Source organism: Macaca nemestrina, chromosome 2 (assembly GCF_043159975.1).
Source record: "Macaca nemestrina isolate mMacNem1 chromosome 2, mMacNem.hap1, whole genome shotgun sequence".
NCBI lineage: Eukaryota > Metazoa > Chordata > Mammalia > Primates > Cercopithecidae > Macaca > Macaca nemestrina.
In genome coordinates, this window is record NC_092126.1 from 80853539 (window position 1) to 80869707 (window position 16169).

General features: G+C 40.4%; 1 protein-coding gene across 1 annotated transcript in view; it reads left to right on the forward strand.

Annotated features, from left to right (window-relative positions):
* Window positions 1-6029: 6029 nt before the first annotated feature.
* Window positions 6030-16169, forward strand: part of LOC112422917 (EGF-like and EMI domain-containing protein 1) — a 584541-nt gene continuing 574401 nt past the window's right edge. Inside the window, exon 1 of the mRNA XM_071089982.1 lies at window positions 6030-6610. Coding sequence (XP_070946083.1) covers window positions 6030-6610 — 581 coding nt within the window. The remainder of the gene's footprint in view (window positions 6611-16169) is intronic.

Sequence of the window (16169 nt, forward strand, 5' to 3'; positions counted from 1 at the left end):
TTTTTCAGATGGAAACTACTCCTGATGAAGATACTTTGCACATTGTTCAAATGACAACAAAAGATTTAGATTATTACATAGCTTAGTTGATGAGGCAGCCACAGCATCTGCAAGAATTAACTCCACTTTGGAAAGAAGTTCTGCTGTGAGGAAATGCTGAAAATAGTATTGTATGCTACAGACAAATCTTTTGTGAAAGAGAGTCAATCAATGGGGCCAACTTTATTGTTGTCTTATTTTAAGAAATGTCCACAGCCATCCCAACCTATAGCAATTACTACTCTGATCAGTCAGCTGCCACTAACATTGAGGCAAGAGCCTCCACCAGCAAAGAGTATGACTTGTTGAAGGCTCAGTTAATTGTTAGCCTTTTTCTAGCAGTATTTTTAAAGTAAAGTGTGTACCTTTTTAAAAAATATAATGCTATTGCACACTTAATAGTCTACAGTATAGTGTAAATGTAATTTTTATATGTACTGAGAAACCAAAAAATTCATGTGATTCACTTTATTGGGTGGTCATATTCATATATATGAATATAATATTCATATTATTGTGGTGGTCTGGAGTTGAACTTGCAGTATCTCTAAAGTATGTCTATAAAAGAAACTCAAACAATTTAATAGGAAGAAAACAAATAACCCAATTTTTAAAAATGGGCAAAGGACCTGAATAGACATTTTCCCAAGAAGACATAAAAATGTCCAACAGGTGTATGAAAAGTGACTTAATATCACTAATCATCAGATAAATTCAAATTACAACCACAATGAGATATCACCTCATACCTGTTAGAATGACTATTATCAAAAAGGTAAAATATAACAAATATTGGAAAGGATATGGAGAAAAGAAAGCCTTTGCATGCTGTTGGTAAATTAGTATAACCATTATGGAAAAGTGTATGAAACTTCCTCAAAATGTTAAAAATAGAACTACTGTATGTTCCAGCAATCCCACTTTTGGGTATATAGCCAGAATAGTTAAAAGCAAGATCTCAAAGAGATATTTGAACATCCATGTTTATTGCAGCATTATTTACAATAGCCAAGAGGTGGAAACAACCCAAATGTTCATTGACAGATTAATGGATAAAGAAAATTTATATACATACAATGGAATATTATAAAGCCTTAAAAAGGAGGAAATCCTGTCATATGCCACAATATGGATGAACCTCAAGGATATTATGCTAAGCAAAATAAGCCAGTCATAAAGCAACAAATACTCTATGATTCTATTCATATGAAGTATCTAAAATAGTGAACATAGAAACAGAAAATAGAAAGGCGGTTGGTTGCCAAGGGCTGGGAGAAAGGGAGAGGGAGAATTACCATTTATGGATATGGATTCAGTTTGCAAGATAAAAAAGTTCTAGAGATCTGTTGCACAACAATATACTTAACAGTACAGAACTATACACTTAAAAATGGTTAAGATTATAAATTTAAAGTTACATATTTTTCACCCCATATGCCCCCAAAAAAGCATTATCTGTGCAAAGTACAGTTTCTAAAAAAATATGTATTTGGGCTAATCTTCCAATTCTGTTCTAATAAATACATATAATTCCAGATCTGATCATTCCATTTAACTCAAATATGATTGGGAAGTCTTTATGACCAATGAGGATTGGAGTGCTGAGAAATTATGTATAAATCACTAGCCATATATTTCATGGGTTTTATGAAGAATTTATTATTTTCCATAAAAAGAGAGAGAGAGAAAAACCATGGATTTGGAGGGGCAGAATTTAGTGGCAGATTAAGCCAAAGGGAGAATGATTATTCACATCTTGGTGTGACAATCTCAGTTGGTTCCCGGGTGAATTTCATTCTATTTTGCCTGACATCAAGATTTCAGTGTGCATGGCTCATTAGTGCTTGTAGGCATTTTTACAATGGCAATTTATTACACTTTCAGGTGACAGAAGCTGTCCTTTAAAGAATTGCTTTCTGACCTCCTCCTCTTTCAACCTACACCACCTGCTGAATGAAGTGGCCTGTACTCCTTTCCTGTCCCCATATAGACACTGGAAGTTTTTGTGTGCGGGAGAGCAGGACTGAAAAGCTTTGGCTGGAAGGTTTTTGTAGCAGCCTGCTTGTTGAATTGCCATGGATCAACAATTTCTCAATGAGAAGAAGATAGATGAGAAGATAAAGTATTTGGTAACTGTAAAGCTTCAAGCAGGAACTCAAGAAGATTTTTAGAACATCTGGTCGGAATTTATTTTTTTTAGGTAAGCATCCCCTTTTACAACCAGCATACATAAAGCATTAAATTGGCTTACCCCACCCCTTCCTAACAAGAGAGAAGCTGGTTAGATTTATTAATCCTTTGATACAGGTCTGGAGGGAGAGTGAAGTGGCATGTGGAATTCCCATGAAGGACTCCCTTAAAATCTTTAGGACTCCTTTTAGATAGAATGTTTGTCTTCAATTTCTAACTCATTTTTAAGAATCTGTCTAGATTGAGATTGTGAAAGATCATTAACAAAAATAAAAATATATAATGTTTCTTGATTTTTTCTGTAATATTTATGTCCAAAGAAGGGACATCATCAACACAAAACTTTTTATTCTCTTATTTTTAAAATTTGTTTTTGTGTAACTGGCTCATTCTCTTGCTTGGTTAAATTTAAAATTTATTTTCCTTTGACAATAAAGGCCGAGTTAATTGTTTTGTCTGTGTCTGCCTTCATTTTGTGTGTCCATAACAACCCCCAAACACCAAACTGCATTGTTCTTATAATATGGAAGATTATAACTAACAGGTTTCATAATACTTTGTTTTTTAAAAGATATAGCACACCCGACCAATCAAACCAAATAACCAGTTATTTCAAGATTGTATGAATATACTGCAGAAGGGGAGCTGATTTCAAATCAGTGTTTTCAAGTTCATGGCAAAATTTTAACACTTATGTTAGAAGAGTATATTTCATTTAATGATGTTGCTTACATGACATTGTGTTCATATTATTATCCATGCTAGAATAATTTGAAATAAATCTCAGTTTTTGAAATGTGCACTATTCATATTTATTCTGTAGCATCCTAAGTGCTTTAAATATTCATCTATAGTAAAAATGTGCTTTGAAACCAATGTATATAAAAGGAAAATTTTCTAATTTATGATTTTCAATGGGCTTAGTTACTTCCCACGTAACTGTCCTTTACTCAGCTGTCCTTTACTAAACAACTATGCAATCAGATGATTTACAAACATTCTTGCATTTCTATTATTCTTTAGCTTTTAAAATAGTTCTGAATATTAGCTGTGGCTTACATAAAACTTAGCCTTGTAATAAATGTGATCTATTATTTATGCAAGACTTTCAGTGATATTATGAAAGAGAATGTTTAGAAACTTTTTACATTCCAGGAGGGAATGAAATTGGTTGGAGATACATCCAAGCAGAGTTAAAACTAGTTCAGGAGCAAATAAAAGCTTAGCAAGTCAAAGGAAATTTTGGGGTACAATTAATTTTTACTGTCATCTCTAGGTATGCTATAAATTTGTATTAAAATAATTAAGATCAAACTGTAGGGAAACAATCTGGAGTCTTTACATTTCATTCAAAAGACAAACAAAAAATCGAATCAATGGAGAGGATTATTATTATTTTTTTACCTATAGCTATATCCAGATGGGGAGAAAAACAACCCCACCTTATATAGTTAGTACACTCAATTCAGAAACCACCATTTTTGTGTATTAGCCAGTTTCTTTTCTTTCCTTGTTCCCCCACAGTGCCCTGCCTGCCTTGGTCATTTCACTGTTCATTAGCATCTCACCAGAAGAGGGAAGAAAAAAAAGAGGAGGTGAAATTAAACAATCAACTTTGTTACTTGTTTAAAAAGGTGGCAAAGAGGTTGAGTAGAAGTTAGAAGAGTTAAAAATATATTTTTAAATTGTCAATGTGTTTTAGCAGCCTATGCTAGGCCTATTAATATTAGAACTAATTAGTTAGCCAAGTTACAATGCATCTCTACAGTAGATAATCAGCACTGTCACCAAGTCCACTGTCTCTGGGGTTACAGAAGGCCTGGCTGATGTATATCTGGCATTTAGAAAGAGAAGTCAGAATGAATCTTTTTTTTTTTTTTAAATGAAATAAGGGGGGTTAGGTAATGATTTCTATTGTGGAAAGAGCTAAAAAATTATGTTTGTTAAAGATATTTGTCAAAGGATAAAGATGTTTACTTATGTACTTGTACCTGTGGCTTTTTCAATTTACTAAATTAAACTTCAATTTTAAAAGAAGTAAAAGATAGATATGTCTCAGAGAAATAGAAGATACTGTAAGGTGGCCTGAATTCCATATTCTGAAACTCAAGGAGAGCAAAGTCACAGAATGCTGAAAAATTCAGGAGTAGTTTGGTTTTATCTCACCTCCATCTTTTTTTTCCTTTTCAGAGAAACGACAAAAGTTTGCTTCTCAATCCCTTCTGTAAAAGCCCAATTGGGCCGGGTTCGGTGGCTCACGCCTATAATCTCAGCACTTTGGGAGGCCGAGGCGGGCAGACAACGAGGTCAGGAGACCATCCTGGCCAACATGGTGAAACTCCATCTCTACTGAAAATACAAAAAATTAGCTGGGCGTGGTGGCGCGCGCCTGTTGTCCCAGCTACCCAGGAGACTGAAGCAGGAGAATCGCTGGAACCCAGGAGGCTGAGATTGCAGTGAGCCGAGATCTTGCCATTGCACTCCAGCCTGGGCGACAGAGCCAAAAAAAAAAAAAAAAAAAAGAAAGGAAGAAGAAAGAAAAGGGAACAAAGGCTCAAAACACTGAAACTAAGAGCCAGATGGTTATTTCAAATATGCAGGACAAGAGGGAGCCCACATAACCATTTGGGAAAGATCCTTTTAGGGCTCCCAGAACTGAGGAAATCAGGTGGTACCACTTTGAGTACAGTATTTGACATGAATGAGTCACTGGAGAGCCACTTTTGGTAAGTTTAGGAATCAAAGAAAAAAGTCGCTCCACTGCAGATTGATCCATTTTTTTTTTTCAGGGATAAACAGCAGATTATGGCTTCGGAGTCTGGGCTGTCCTTTATTGGAGGGCACGATGCACCATAGATTTTTATTTTCACGAAACAGACTCCAGAGGTTTGTGGCCTTCCAGACAGCAGCTGGCACCGGGCAGAGGCACAGACTACGGCCTGAGCTGCTGGCGACTGCCTCGCGCTTGGCCGTGCGTCCCTGGCTGCGCTGGCCAGCACCGCAGCCAGAGAGCTTCCCATTCCGGGCAGGAGGGGCTGTTCCTCCTTATATTTGGGGGAAAGGAGCTGGTTTGAAGGAAAGGAGGGATTAAGTTTGTAAAAGCGTTGGCTCCTCCTTATAACTCTGGTGCCTAATGGGGATGAGATGATTGCCACATAAAACGAAGAGAGATGACCCCGTTTTGAGTGAGGAGGATTTCTGGACGAGCCGGCGATTTGTCCTGCAACTGTCGATTTGGCAGATTTGACTCAATCAACTGCCAGTTGGTTCCCACTTCAAACACACCTCCCTCAGCCTACCGCTCTGACCAACTCTCCAGACTCGGGGTGGGGAGCGAGCAGAACAAGAGAATCAAAAGTCAGCCTTCTTTTGGTCTCTGCTCCTGCACAACTGGTTTGGTTCTGAGCAGGCTGATGTTTGAGAGGAAAAGCCAGGACTGCTTGGGCTCTTTAGCGGGATTTGAGTGTGTGTGCTGGGAGGGGGGAGGGTAGGAAGAGGTGGGAGCAGAGTTAGGCTGAGTACTGAGCGAAGCCCCTTATTTTGCGTCCCAGCTGCCCTTCCGGTCCCCAGCGCCCAGCCCCCGCCGCGGCTGGGAGAAGAGGAGGGGGCGAGGAGGGCGCAGGGCGTGGGGGACGCCCAGCAGCGCCTCGCGCCCGCGGTGGCGGAGGGGCTGTCTCTTTAAGCGCTCCGGAGGGGCTGGGGCGGGAGGGCGGCGAGCGCGTTTCCATGGCACCGGGGCTGCGGGGGCTGCGGGGCCGCTGGGCTCACTCGGTTTCAGTCGCTCCCGGCGGAGCAGGGGCATGCAGCTCAGCGGCCACCGAGCCTCTGGGGCTCGCCCGGCCGCTCCTCTCGCACTCCCAGCCGCCTCTGACGCCTGTCGGGGCCAAGCTACTGCCGTTCCCGCCGCAGAGAGACGCACCGCGCCAGCCTCGCGAGCCCTGCACCAACTTCTGCCCGACGAGCCCAACTTCTGCGCCGGGTTCGGACTTGCGGAGCCGGAACGGCGCGCCGCGCGCAGCCCGGGCGGCGGCCAGGGTGGATCAGCCTCGCCGAGATGTCCTCGCGACTGTGCTTCTGCGTCTGGGCGGTTGCCGGCTGGCCGCCAGGAAGCGCCCTACAGCTCCGGTTGGGCATGTAAGTGGCGCCGGCGTGCTCCGGAACGCTTGGAGAGAGCAGACAACAGTGTGCCCCGCCCCACCCCGGACCTGGCGCGGACACCGCGGGCCGAGCCCGGGAAGGGATGGGGGGCAGGAGGTGCGGGCAGACACCTGCGGGGGCTGCGGGCTGTCCGGGCGGAGCGAGGCGGAACGCAGTCCCCAACGCGTCCTTGGGGAGCGCCAGCCCGGGAGCGGAAACCGCGACCGGGGCCGGTGTCCACCCGGTACTTTCTCGGCTCCTGACAGATTTCCCCCCATCCCCCCCACCCCGAGGTTTGGGTGTGTGCATGTGTGAGCGCGTGGTATGTGTGTATTTTCTTTAATTTTCTGTTTGAAGAGTAATTGGCTAATGACTACCACTTTGTGAAAGGGTTGTGAATGAAATCCTGTCGAACAGTGAGTTTGACATTTTTTTTCTTTGTAGAGACCAATGACTTCGTGCACATGTTACCTTTCTTTCTTTTTTGAGAAGTATCGCCGAGTCGGACGGAGTGGTTTATTCCACAGGTTTGACGAGAGGCAAATCCCGGCTCATCTGCCGAAGTGAGGAGCGGGGGTGATGAGTATGTGAAGGATTGAGTGCTCGGCCACTTAGCTACTAGTCCCCTTATTAGAGAACTGAAGAGTTAGTAGGAAGGTGACTCAAACGCATCGTCTCAGGATGGGCATGGTTTCGTTCCGGATTAGAAATCATGAAAGCTAGGAGATAATTTTTGTCACCGTGTCAACCATAGCGAGGAGCTCATGGGAAGTCTAAGTCTTTACAAATTGCCTAGTCCTCTTGACTGGCTGAAGTTTCACCTGAGTTCTGTAGCATCAGCGGAATCATCATCGAACCGCCTGAGAGAGAAGCCAGATCTAATTCTGCTTTTCGATTTCTGCTCCTGAGCGGTTATGAATAGACACCAGAGTGTTTGAGCATTTAAACATTTTTGCCATTTTGCTCCTACTTTGCTTCACTTTTGCCTTTCTGAAATGTGAATACTTTATTATAGAAAAATGGCTTAGATAAGTACACAAAGCCATCCATAGATCTCTGGGGCTTTACTTTTTCCTGTAAGAAAAATTCGATTTTGGGGTTCAAATTACATATTTCATTTCTTTCATGTGAAATTCAATCTTGACACATGGCCAGGGTATCAGTGGCATCTCAGAATTTCTTTTCTACATAGTTTGTAAATATGTATTTGGCGAAAATGCCACGTTTCTGGGTATGTGATTTCTCTTGAATTGATGTGTCTTGTTTATTTTGAAGAGAAGGTTGATTTAGACTTTTCTTCAGTTTATCTCAGAAAACACATCCCACTTTGGATAGCTTGTGCATGTGTAAGCCTGCACTTCTTAGAAACTGTCTTTTAGAAAGCTTGCAGAGTAGCCATGCTCTTACCTTTATAAGTGCCTTTATTTAAGTGGATCCTACGTTGGCTAATTAGCAACAAAATCACCCATGCACCCTGAGACAAAACAGTCCCTTTGGAGAGAAACAGAAATAACAGAAATACCTACATCACTTTTGACACTGTTTGACTGTTTTACCTCAGGTTTCAATATTGACTCTTTTGTTGAAAACGCTGGAGGGATGACACTGCATTTTTTTTTTCTTTTAAGGATACTGCTACTGCAGCTCATTTATTTATCAAGTGAGATGAGATCAGATATTTAAAAATATATAAATTCTTAAGTGTTAGATGCTTTTTCCAGGATGTTACTGAGATCAGTCTGATGACTCTTAGTACTTTCTGAAATCTTGATGGGAAAAATCCAAATTTTGTAGTTCTCCTTGGTATTAGACATAATGGTGATTTCTTCAGCAGGAATCGTGTTGGGATTTAGTGCTAGGTTTCTTTAGATGCCTTTGCAATTGTAGGCATGTGAAATGTAGCCGCGTATAGATAGCACTTGGCTTCCGCATACTTGCCTATCTATTAAATTAAAGAGAATTCTTCCTGAGATTTGTATTGACCTTTGAGGTCCAAATCAGTGAGAGCAGGCTTCTAATGAGGTGAAGACCACTAATGAGAATGCATCATCTTACTGATTGGCACTTATAGGTCATTAACACAAGTAAAAGTTTGATGTAGCTAAACTTGTTCTTGAACACATTTTGGAGCTGGGGTGACAAGTGAAAATAGGAAACAATTGTGCAGCTAACCAACAGTCAGCCTAAATTTAATGCATTGTGTTTATGGTGCATTCCTCCAAAGGTAAGCTCATTTTCAAAGAAATTTTTTTTTTTAAAGCAAAAGGTGAATGACATATGAATATTCCAACTCTAATGATAAATGATCTGATGACCTTGTCTTATCACATTTAGGAAATCGTGAATAATTAATATTAGGCAGATTCATAGAATCTGTATTTCAGGAAGAGTGCCTAAGTATCTGTTACTTATGGAGGCATTAGAAATCACAGGTAATAATTATCCGTTTGAATTCTTACATGCCAGGCAAATTTCTAGCTACTTTACATGTATTATTTCATTTAATCCTGGAAATGCCCTATGAGGTAGGCACATTATCATACCATTTTATGACAAAGAAAGAGACACAGTAAGGTTAAGTTACCTTCCAAAAATTCAGAAGATCTGGGTCTAGGCAGTTAGATTCCAGAGCTGAAGTTCTTAACACGTGTAATCCATTTCAGAAGGCTCAGGCCCAACCTCTGTTTTTAAGAAGTTCCTTTTAATCACTTCAATGCGTTTTCAGTAGGAATAGGGCTGGTACATTCTACCTAGTGGTTGAGATACCTGTGCCGCCTTTTTTGATTGTTGCCATAGTTATAGGGTTATGTTGGCATTCTGTGGTGGGTATGGGGAGAGGTTGGCGTGCTAATTGTCCTGCTATGGGTAGGATAGCTCCTCACAAGGAAGATCTGATTTATATCCTCCTTATTGAGACTCTTCATAGGAAATTATACTCCTCTCTCATGGCTGTAAGTATTTGAGTATTAAAATGAGGGGGTAGGTTTAAGCTGGGTATTATAGAGTGAGAGAAGTTATCTGAGGCAAGTGCATTAAAAATTGGAGAGTTGCAACTGGTAATGGCATTTTGATAAAGGGATATTGAAGAGTTTACTTATGTTAATGGTACTCTGCAAATGTTTTCTAAAGGATTAAATAGGAGGAAATAAACTGTACTCTGGATCTTTGAGACATCAAAGGAAAATGATTAGCTGTAATGCATTCTATTAAAATTTATCCTTTGTAATGTACTCTTGTAAATACTTGCATAATAATTTTATGCATCCTAATGAAAAGTAGTAAACATGGGAGTGTTGCATATATCATAGCAAGCATGAATGAATAAAGGAAGATGAAGTAGCTTAAGCTCCTGGGACATGTAATACTTGGATTTCTCTGATATCTGGAGGGAATTTTTAAACAATATGGCCACTTTGTGACTCAGCAGTAGTCTAAACTGTGTAGGACATTTCACTCCCATCCCCTAAGATAGTACAGGCAGTTTTGACATACAGATCCCTAGTATGTCTAATATGAAACTGTCTACGCTTCTCCCATGACACGCATACATGGAACTATGTTTCACCGCTTAATTACAGGCTTAATTACAGGCTTCTGTAGTTAATATGGAAATTTAGGGTCAGAGAGAAAGTGACAGTGAGTTAGATTTTATGAAGAACCAATGGATTTGGAAATAGAGCCGGTCAATAATCTATGATAATAATTCGGAATACTGAAGGAGAGGTGACAGAGTTGTCTATTGTCCCCCCCACATGCTGGAATTTGTTTCTTTTTATTATTATTATTTAAACTTTTGATATTATACAGCCTGAAATTGAGCTGTCTTAGTTCATTCGGGCTGGTGTAACAAAATACCATAAACTGGGTGGGTTTTAAACAACAAACATTTATTTCTTATGGTTCTAGTGACTGAGAAATCTTGGATTTTGGTAGATCTGATGTAGAGCCTGTTTCCTGGTTCACAGATCTAGCTTTGTCCTCACGTGATACAAGGGGTAAAGGAGCTCCCTTGGGCATACATTAATTTCAGTTATGGGGGCTCTACCCTCATGATTTAATCACTTCTCAAAGGCCCCATTTCCTAATACCATCACATTGGGAGTTAGGGTTTCAGCACAGAAATTTTAGGAGGAAACAAACATTCAGACCATATCATGAGTGAACTAGAGATATCCGGGGCTAATAATAATCCCTTATTTATTTACTTACTTACTTAGTTGTTTTTGAAACAGAGTCTCACTCTGTCACCCAGGCTGGAGTGCAGTGGTGCGATCTGGGCTCACAACAACCTCTGTGTCCTGGGTTCAAGCGATTCTCATGCCTCGACCTCTTGAGTAGCTGAGACTACAGGCACATGCCAACCACATTCAGCTAATTTTTGTATTTTCAGTAGAGACAGGGTTTCCATGTTGGCCAGGCTGGTCTTAAATTCTTGACCTCAAGTGATCGCCCACCTCAGCTTCCCAAAGTGCTGGGATTACAGGCATGAGCCACCACACCAGGCCAATAATCCCCTTAAACTTACAAATAATTTAAGCATAGTCTGGGTTTACTCATTAATTTAAATTAATTGGAAAAGGGTTCTTTTTCTTTTGAGGCCAGGCACATTAAATGAGCAGAAAATGAATTTGAGAAGAGAAGGCCATGTGTATTCTCTATGGGTAAAACATTTTTTAAAGAAGTTTGTGTATTAATGTTTTCAATCCTAACAACAATCATATGAGGTAGATAACACCATCATCTTTTCAGATAAGGTCACTGAGGCATAGAGAGGTGTATTAGTCCATTTTCACACTACTATAGAGAACTACCTGAGACTGGGTAATGTATAAAGGAAAGAGATTTAATTGACTCAAAGTTCTGCATGTCTGGGGTGACCTCAGGAAACTTACAATCATGGCAGAAGGTGAAGGGAAAGAAAGGCATGTCTTACATGGTGTCAGGAGAGAGAGAGTGAGAACAAGGGGGCAACTGCCAAACACTTTTAAATTATCAGATCTCATGTTAACTCACTCACTATCATGAGAACAGCATGGAGGAAACTGCTCCCATGATCTAATCACATCCCACCAGGTCCATCCCTCGACACATGGGGATGTCAATTTGAGATGAGATTTGGGTGGGGACATAAAGCCAAACTGTATAATTCTGCCCCTATTCCCTCCCAAATCTGATGTCCTTCTTACATTTCAAAACATAATCTTGCTTTCCCAATAGTCTCACAAAATCTAAACTCACTTCAACATTAATTCGGAAGTCCAACTTTAAAGTTTCACCAGACACAAGGCAAGTTCCTTCCACATATGAGCCTGTAAAGTCAAAGGCAAGTTAGTTACTTCCAAGATACAGTGGGGGCACAGGCACTGGGAGAAATTGGCCAAAACAAAGGATTACAGGCCTCATGCATATCCAAAACCCAAAAAAGCAGTTGTTAAATTTTAAAGCTCCAAAATCATCTCCTTTAACTCCATATCTCATATCCAGAGCATGCTGACACAGGAGATGGGCTCCCAAGGCCTTGGGCAGCTCCACCCCTGTGGCTCTGCAGGGTACAGCCCCTGTGGCTGCTTTCATGAGCTGGTGTTGAGTGCCTGCAGTCTTTCTAGGTGCATGGTGCATGCTGTTGGTGATGCACCATTCTAGGGTCTGGAGGACAGTGGCCCTCTTCTCAAAGCTCCACTAGGCAGTGCCCTAGTAGGGACTCTGTGTGGGGGTGCCAACACCACATTTTCCCTCCTGACTCCCCTAATGGAGGTTCTCCATGAGGGCTGTGCCCCTGTAGCAGACTTCTGCCTGGACAATCAAGTGTTTCCATACATCCTCTGAAATCCAGGCAGAGATTCCCAAACCTCAGCTCTTCTGTGCACCCTCAGGCCCAACACCATGTGGAAGCTTCCAAGGCTTGGGGCTTGCATTCTCTAAACCCATGGCACAAGTTGTACCTTGGGCCTTTTACCCATGGCTGGAGCAGGAGTGGTTGGGACTCAGGGCTCTATGTCTCAAGGATGCACAGAGCACCAGGGCCCTGGTCCTGGCCCAGGAAACCATTCTTCCCTCCTTGGCCTCTGGGTCAGTGATAGGAGGGGCTGCCATAAAAATCTCTGAAATGCCCTGGAGACATTTTCTGCTTCACTTTACTTATGTAAATTTCTGCAGCCACAACTTGAATTTCTCCATAGAAAATGGGTTTCTCTGTTCTACTCGTGGTTAGTCTGCAAATTTTCCAAACTTTTATGCTGTGCTTCCCTTTTAAACGTAAGTTCTGATTTTAGATCATCTCTTTGTGAATGCATATGATTGTATGCTTTTAGAGAAAGCCAGGTTACATCTTGAACACTTTGCTGCTTAAAAATTTCTTCTGCCAGATACCCTAAATCATCTCTCTCAAGTTCAAAGTTCCACAGATACCTAGGGCAGGGCAAAATGCCCTAGAGATTTGAGCATTTTTACTAAAGCATAGCAAGCTAAAGCATAGCAAGAGTGACCTGTGCTCCAGTTCCCAATAAGTTCCTCGTCTCCATTTGAGTCCACCTCAGCCTGGACTTCATTGTCCATATCACTATCAGCATTTTGGATAAGACCATTCAACAAGTCTCTAGGAAGTTTCAAACTTTCCCAGATCTTCCTGTCTTCTTCTGAGCCCTCCAAACTATTCCAAGCTCTGCCTGTTACTCAGTTCCAAAGTTGCTTCCACATTTTCAGGCTATCTTTATAGCAATACCCCACTATCCTGGTACCAATTTTCTGTATTCATCTGTTTTCACATTGCTCTAAATGTGAGACTGGGTGATTTATAAAGGAAAGATGTTTAATTGACTCACAGTTCTGCATGACTGGGGAAGCCTCAGGAAACTTACAATCATGGCAGAAGGTGAAGTGGAACCAAGGCACATCTTACATGGTGGCAGGAGAGAGAGAGAGAGCAAGTAGAAAACTGTCAAACACTTCAAAACCATCACATGTCATGAGAACTCTCACTATCATGAGAACAGCATGGAGGAACAACCCTCATGATCCAATCACCTCCCACCAAGTCCCTCTCTCGACACATGTGGATTACAATTTGAGTTGAGATTTGGGTGGAGACACAGAGTCAAACCATATCAAGAGGTTAGGTAACTTTCATGAAGTTTCATAGCTGAGAAGTGGTAGAACAGGGTATGGACCCATCCTGTCTAGCTCCAGAGCTCTGTCTATAATCACCATACTCTGTGCTGTTCCCTTTACCTTTGACTTTTCCTTCATATGCTCTCAAACTGTGAGACTCTCTGATCTTGTTACTCAGTCTGGATCTGTTTACCTAAATTCAGCAGTAGCTGCTCTTGCTCCTGTTCTCCCCAAGTAGATTCAAACCTTTGCCCTTTACTGTTAGTAGTCAATTCCAGTTCATACTTTATTGATGATATTGACATTTTATTATATGGATTTTCTCAGTGTCCGTGTCCTCAGTTTTAATATTATTTATGTATGTTTACTTTTCTTCTTTCTTCTGTGTTTCACAGAAATACATTTACCACTCTTGTTTCAAGATAATCCCTCCCTATATGTTTCGATCCCATTTTAAAAATATTTTCTCTGTCATTTCTTTTTTTATCTTTCATTCCTATCTCTTTCCATTCTACTGTTTTTTCTCTTCTTCCAATCATATTCAGGTCTTCCATTCTACATCTGTCTCTACCTATGTCTGTAAGATGTGTTGTCTATATACAGGTCTGTGTTGACTTTGCTTCTTCTTTCCTTCACCTTCCATTGCTGAAAAACAGCTCATTAATGCTGCTTCCTTTGTTTTTTTTCTAATCATCAGTCATTTAACCCATTGCACTATGGCCTTCTCTGCTGAATGTCCTTTTCAGAGGCTACCCTCTTTTCAGAATTTGCCCAACCTTTATTTTTCCATAGCATATGACATTACTAATTCCTATTTTCTACTTTTTTTACATCTCATACTTTTCCTTTGTACATGTAGTATCATCTGTAGTTCTCCTCCATTGGTGCCTGCATTCTCCCCTTCTATCTTTATTTCTCTTTCCATTCTTTATACATTAACTGGTTTATCTCTTCCCACTGGCTTCCATCATATGTGCTATTTTTATGAGACCCAGATCTGTATATCCAGCTCCAGTCTCTTTGCAGCTATAGACTTGCATTTTCAACTATAGATTTATCATCTCCATGGATTTCAGACTCAAAGTGTTCTTAGATCATCTCTAGTCATTATTGTCTTCTTCTACATCTTCTTCTCAGGTACTTTGTCCACCTTCTTCTTTGTCTTATTTGAATTCATTTTTAATCTCTGTTACTTGTCTCCCAGTTTACACTGTAGTTTTATTATGAGCTTTAGGTAAGATGGTTGTGAAAAGGCTTTTGTATATGGCAATTCGATAAATATAAGTTAATATTTATATTCCTATCAGTTGCCAAATTCTGTCAACACCCACAATGAAATATCTCTTGAATTAGTTCCTATTCCTGATGCCAACACTTAAGCCTGTTATGCTATTTTTACTCCTAGCCTACTACAGTTATCTCTTTGTTGATCTTCTCTTTCATATCCTCTCAATCCTCTTTATTTTTATTATATATACTACTTAGTTTTTATCAAGATTGGTTTTTAAAGCAAAGATCTAGTGACATCATTTCCTTTCTTAAGAACTCTGATTATCCATGAAATAAGCTCAGGGATTCATAATATTGTTCTTAAATAGCACTTACTATGTGCCAGGAATAATTTAAGTGCTTTGCATATTTTAACTCATTTAATTCTTACAACCACTCTATCAGAAGGTAATATTTGTTTCAACATTTATGATGAAGAAATTGAAGTCCAGGGAAGTTAAGGTTTTCTGGAGAAACTACATATAACAGTTTGAAGCTCAGGGGAGAGGTCATATAGTTAATAAGTAATAAAGCTAGGGTATAAACCCAGGCTGTGTGACTCTAGAATCTGAGCACTTAATTATCACACTGTATTCAAGGCCTTAGCTTTTCAGTATTAATTAATTTTATAAACATTTATTGAGTACCTGGGTTATTTTTATTTATTTATTTATTTATTGCTTTTGTTTTTTAAATTTGCCTGTAGTTCCCTTCTGCTACTCAAGATCTGTGATGCGTCTAAGATTTTACTCTACCTTCAAGGTAATGAGTTAGTCTGCCACAGTTCATAGTTGCTGCTAGAAGACATGAGATTCCTGGGCAAAGACAAATGACTTTATTAGTTCCGTAGTCTATAGCAGGCAGCATGAGCTTCATGTTTGCATCAGTTTATCTTGCCCTCACCTCCTTACTAATTTCCATGAAGGCAATGAGGAGTGACCCCAATGGATACTGCGCATACCGTGAGTTTGTGTCACAGATGGGGAACCTGGAGCTTAGACAACCTTCAGTCTTCTAAGGGGACTGCTAGCAAACCTGCCAATCCTTGCCCTTAGAGGGAGAATGAACTTTATTATCTTGCTCAGGAATCAACTCTGCCCTCAGTTCTGGCAGAAGACACTCTTCCTCTTCCAAGATTGTTTTTTATATAAATATCCTCCCAGAAAAAAGCTGTCAAGTCTTTTTCACAAGCAGAAATGCAAGAGACCTTGAAGAATTGTCTCCCAACATCCCTAACATATTTCTTTCCCATTTTAGCAGCATAGGTTTTGCTATGGCTTAAATCTAGTATTTTTTCTCTTTTGTTGAATCTAGTACTTGATTTTTCCCATTCTTTTAAAATAGATAGGAACATGTTAAAACTAGATGAACACTGAGGTTTAATGAGCTTACTCAAGGGGCTGTGTTCAAATTCCAAGCCCCCGTCT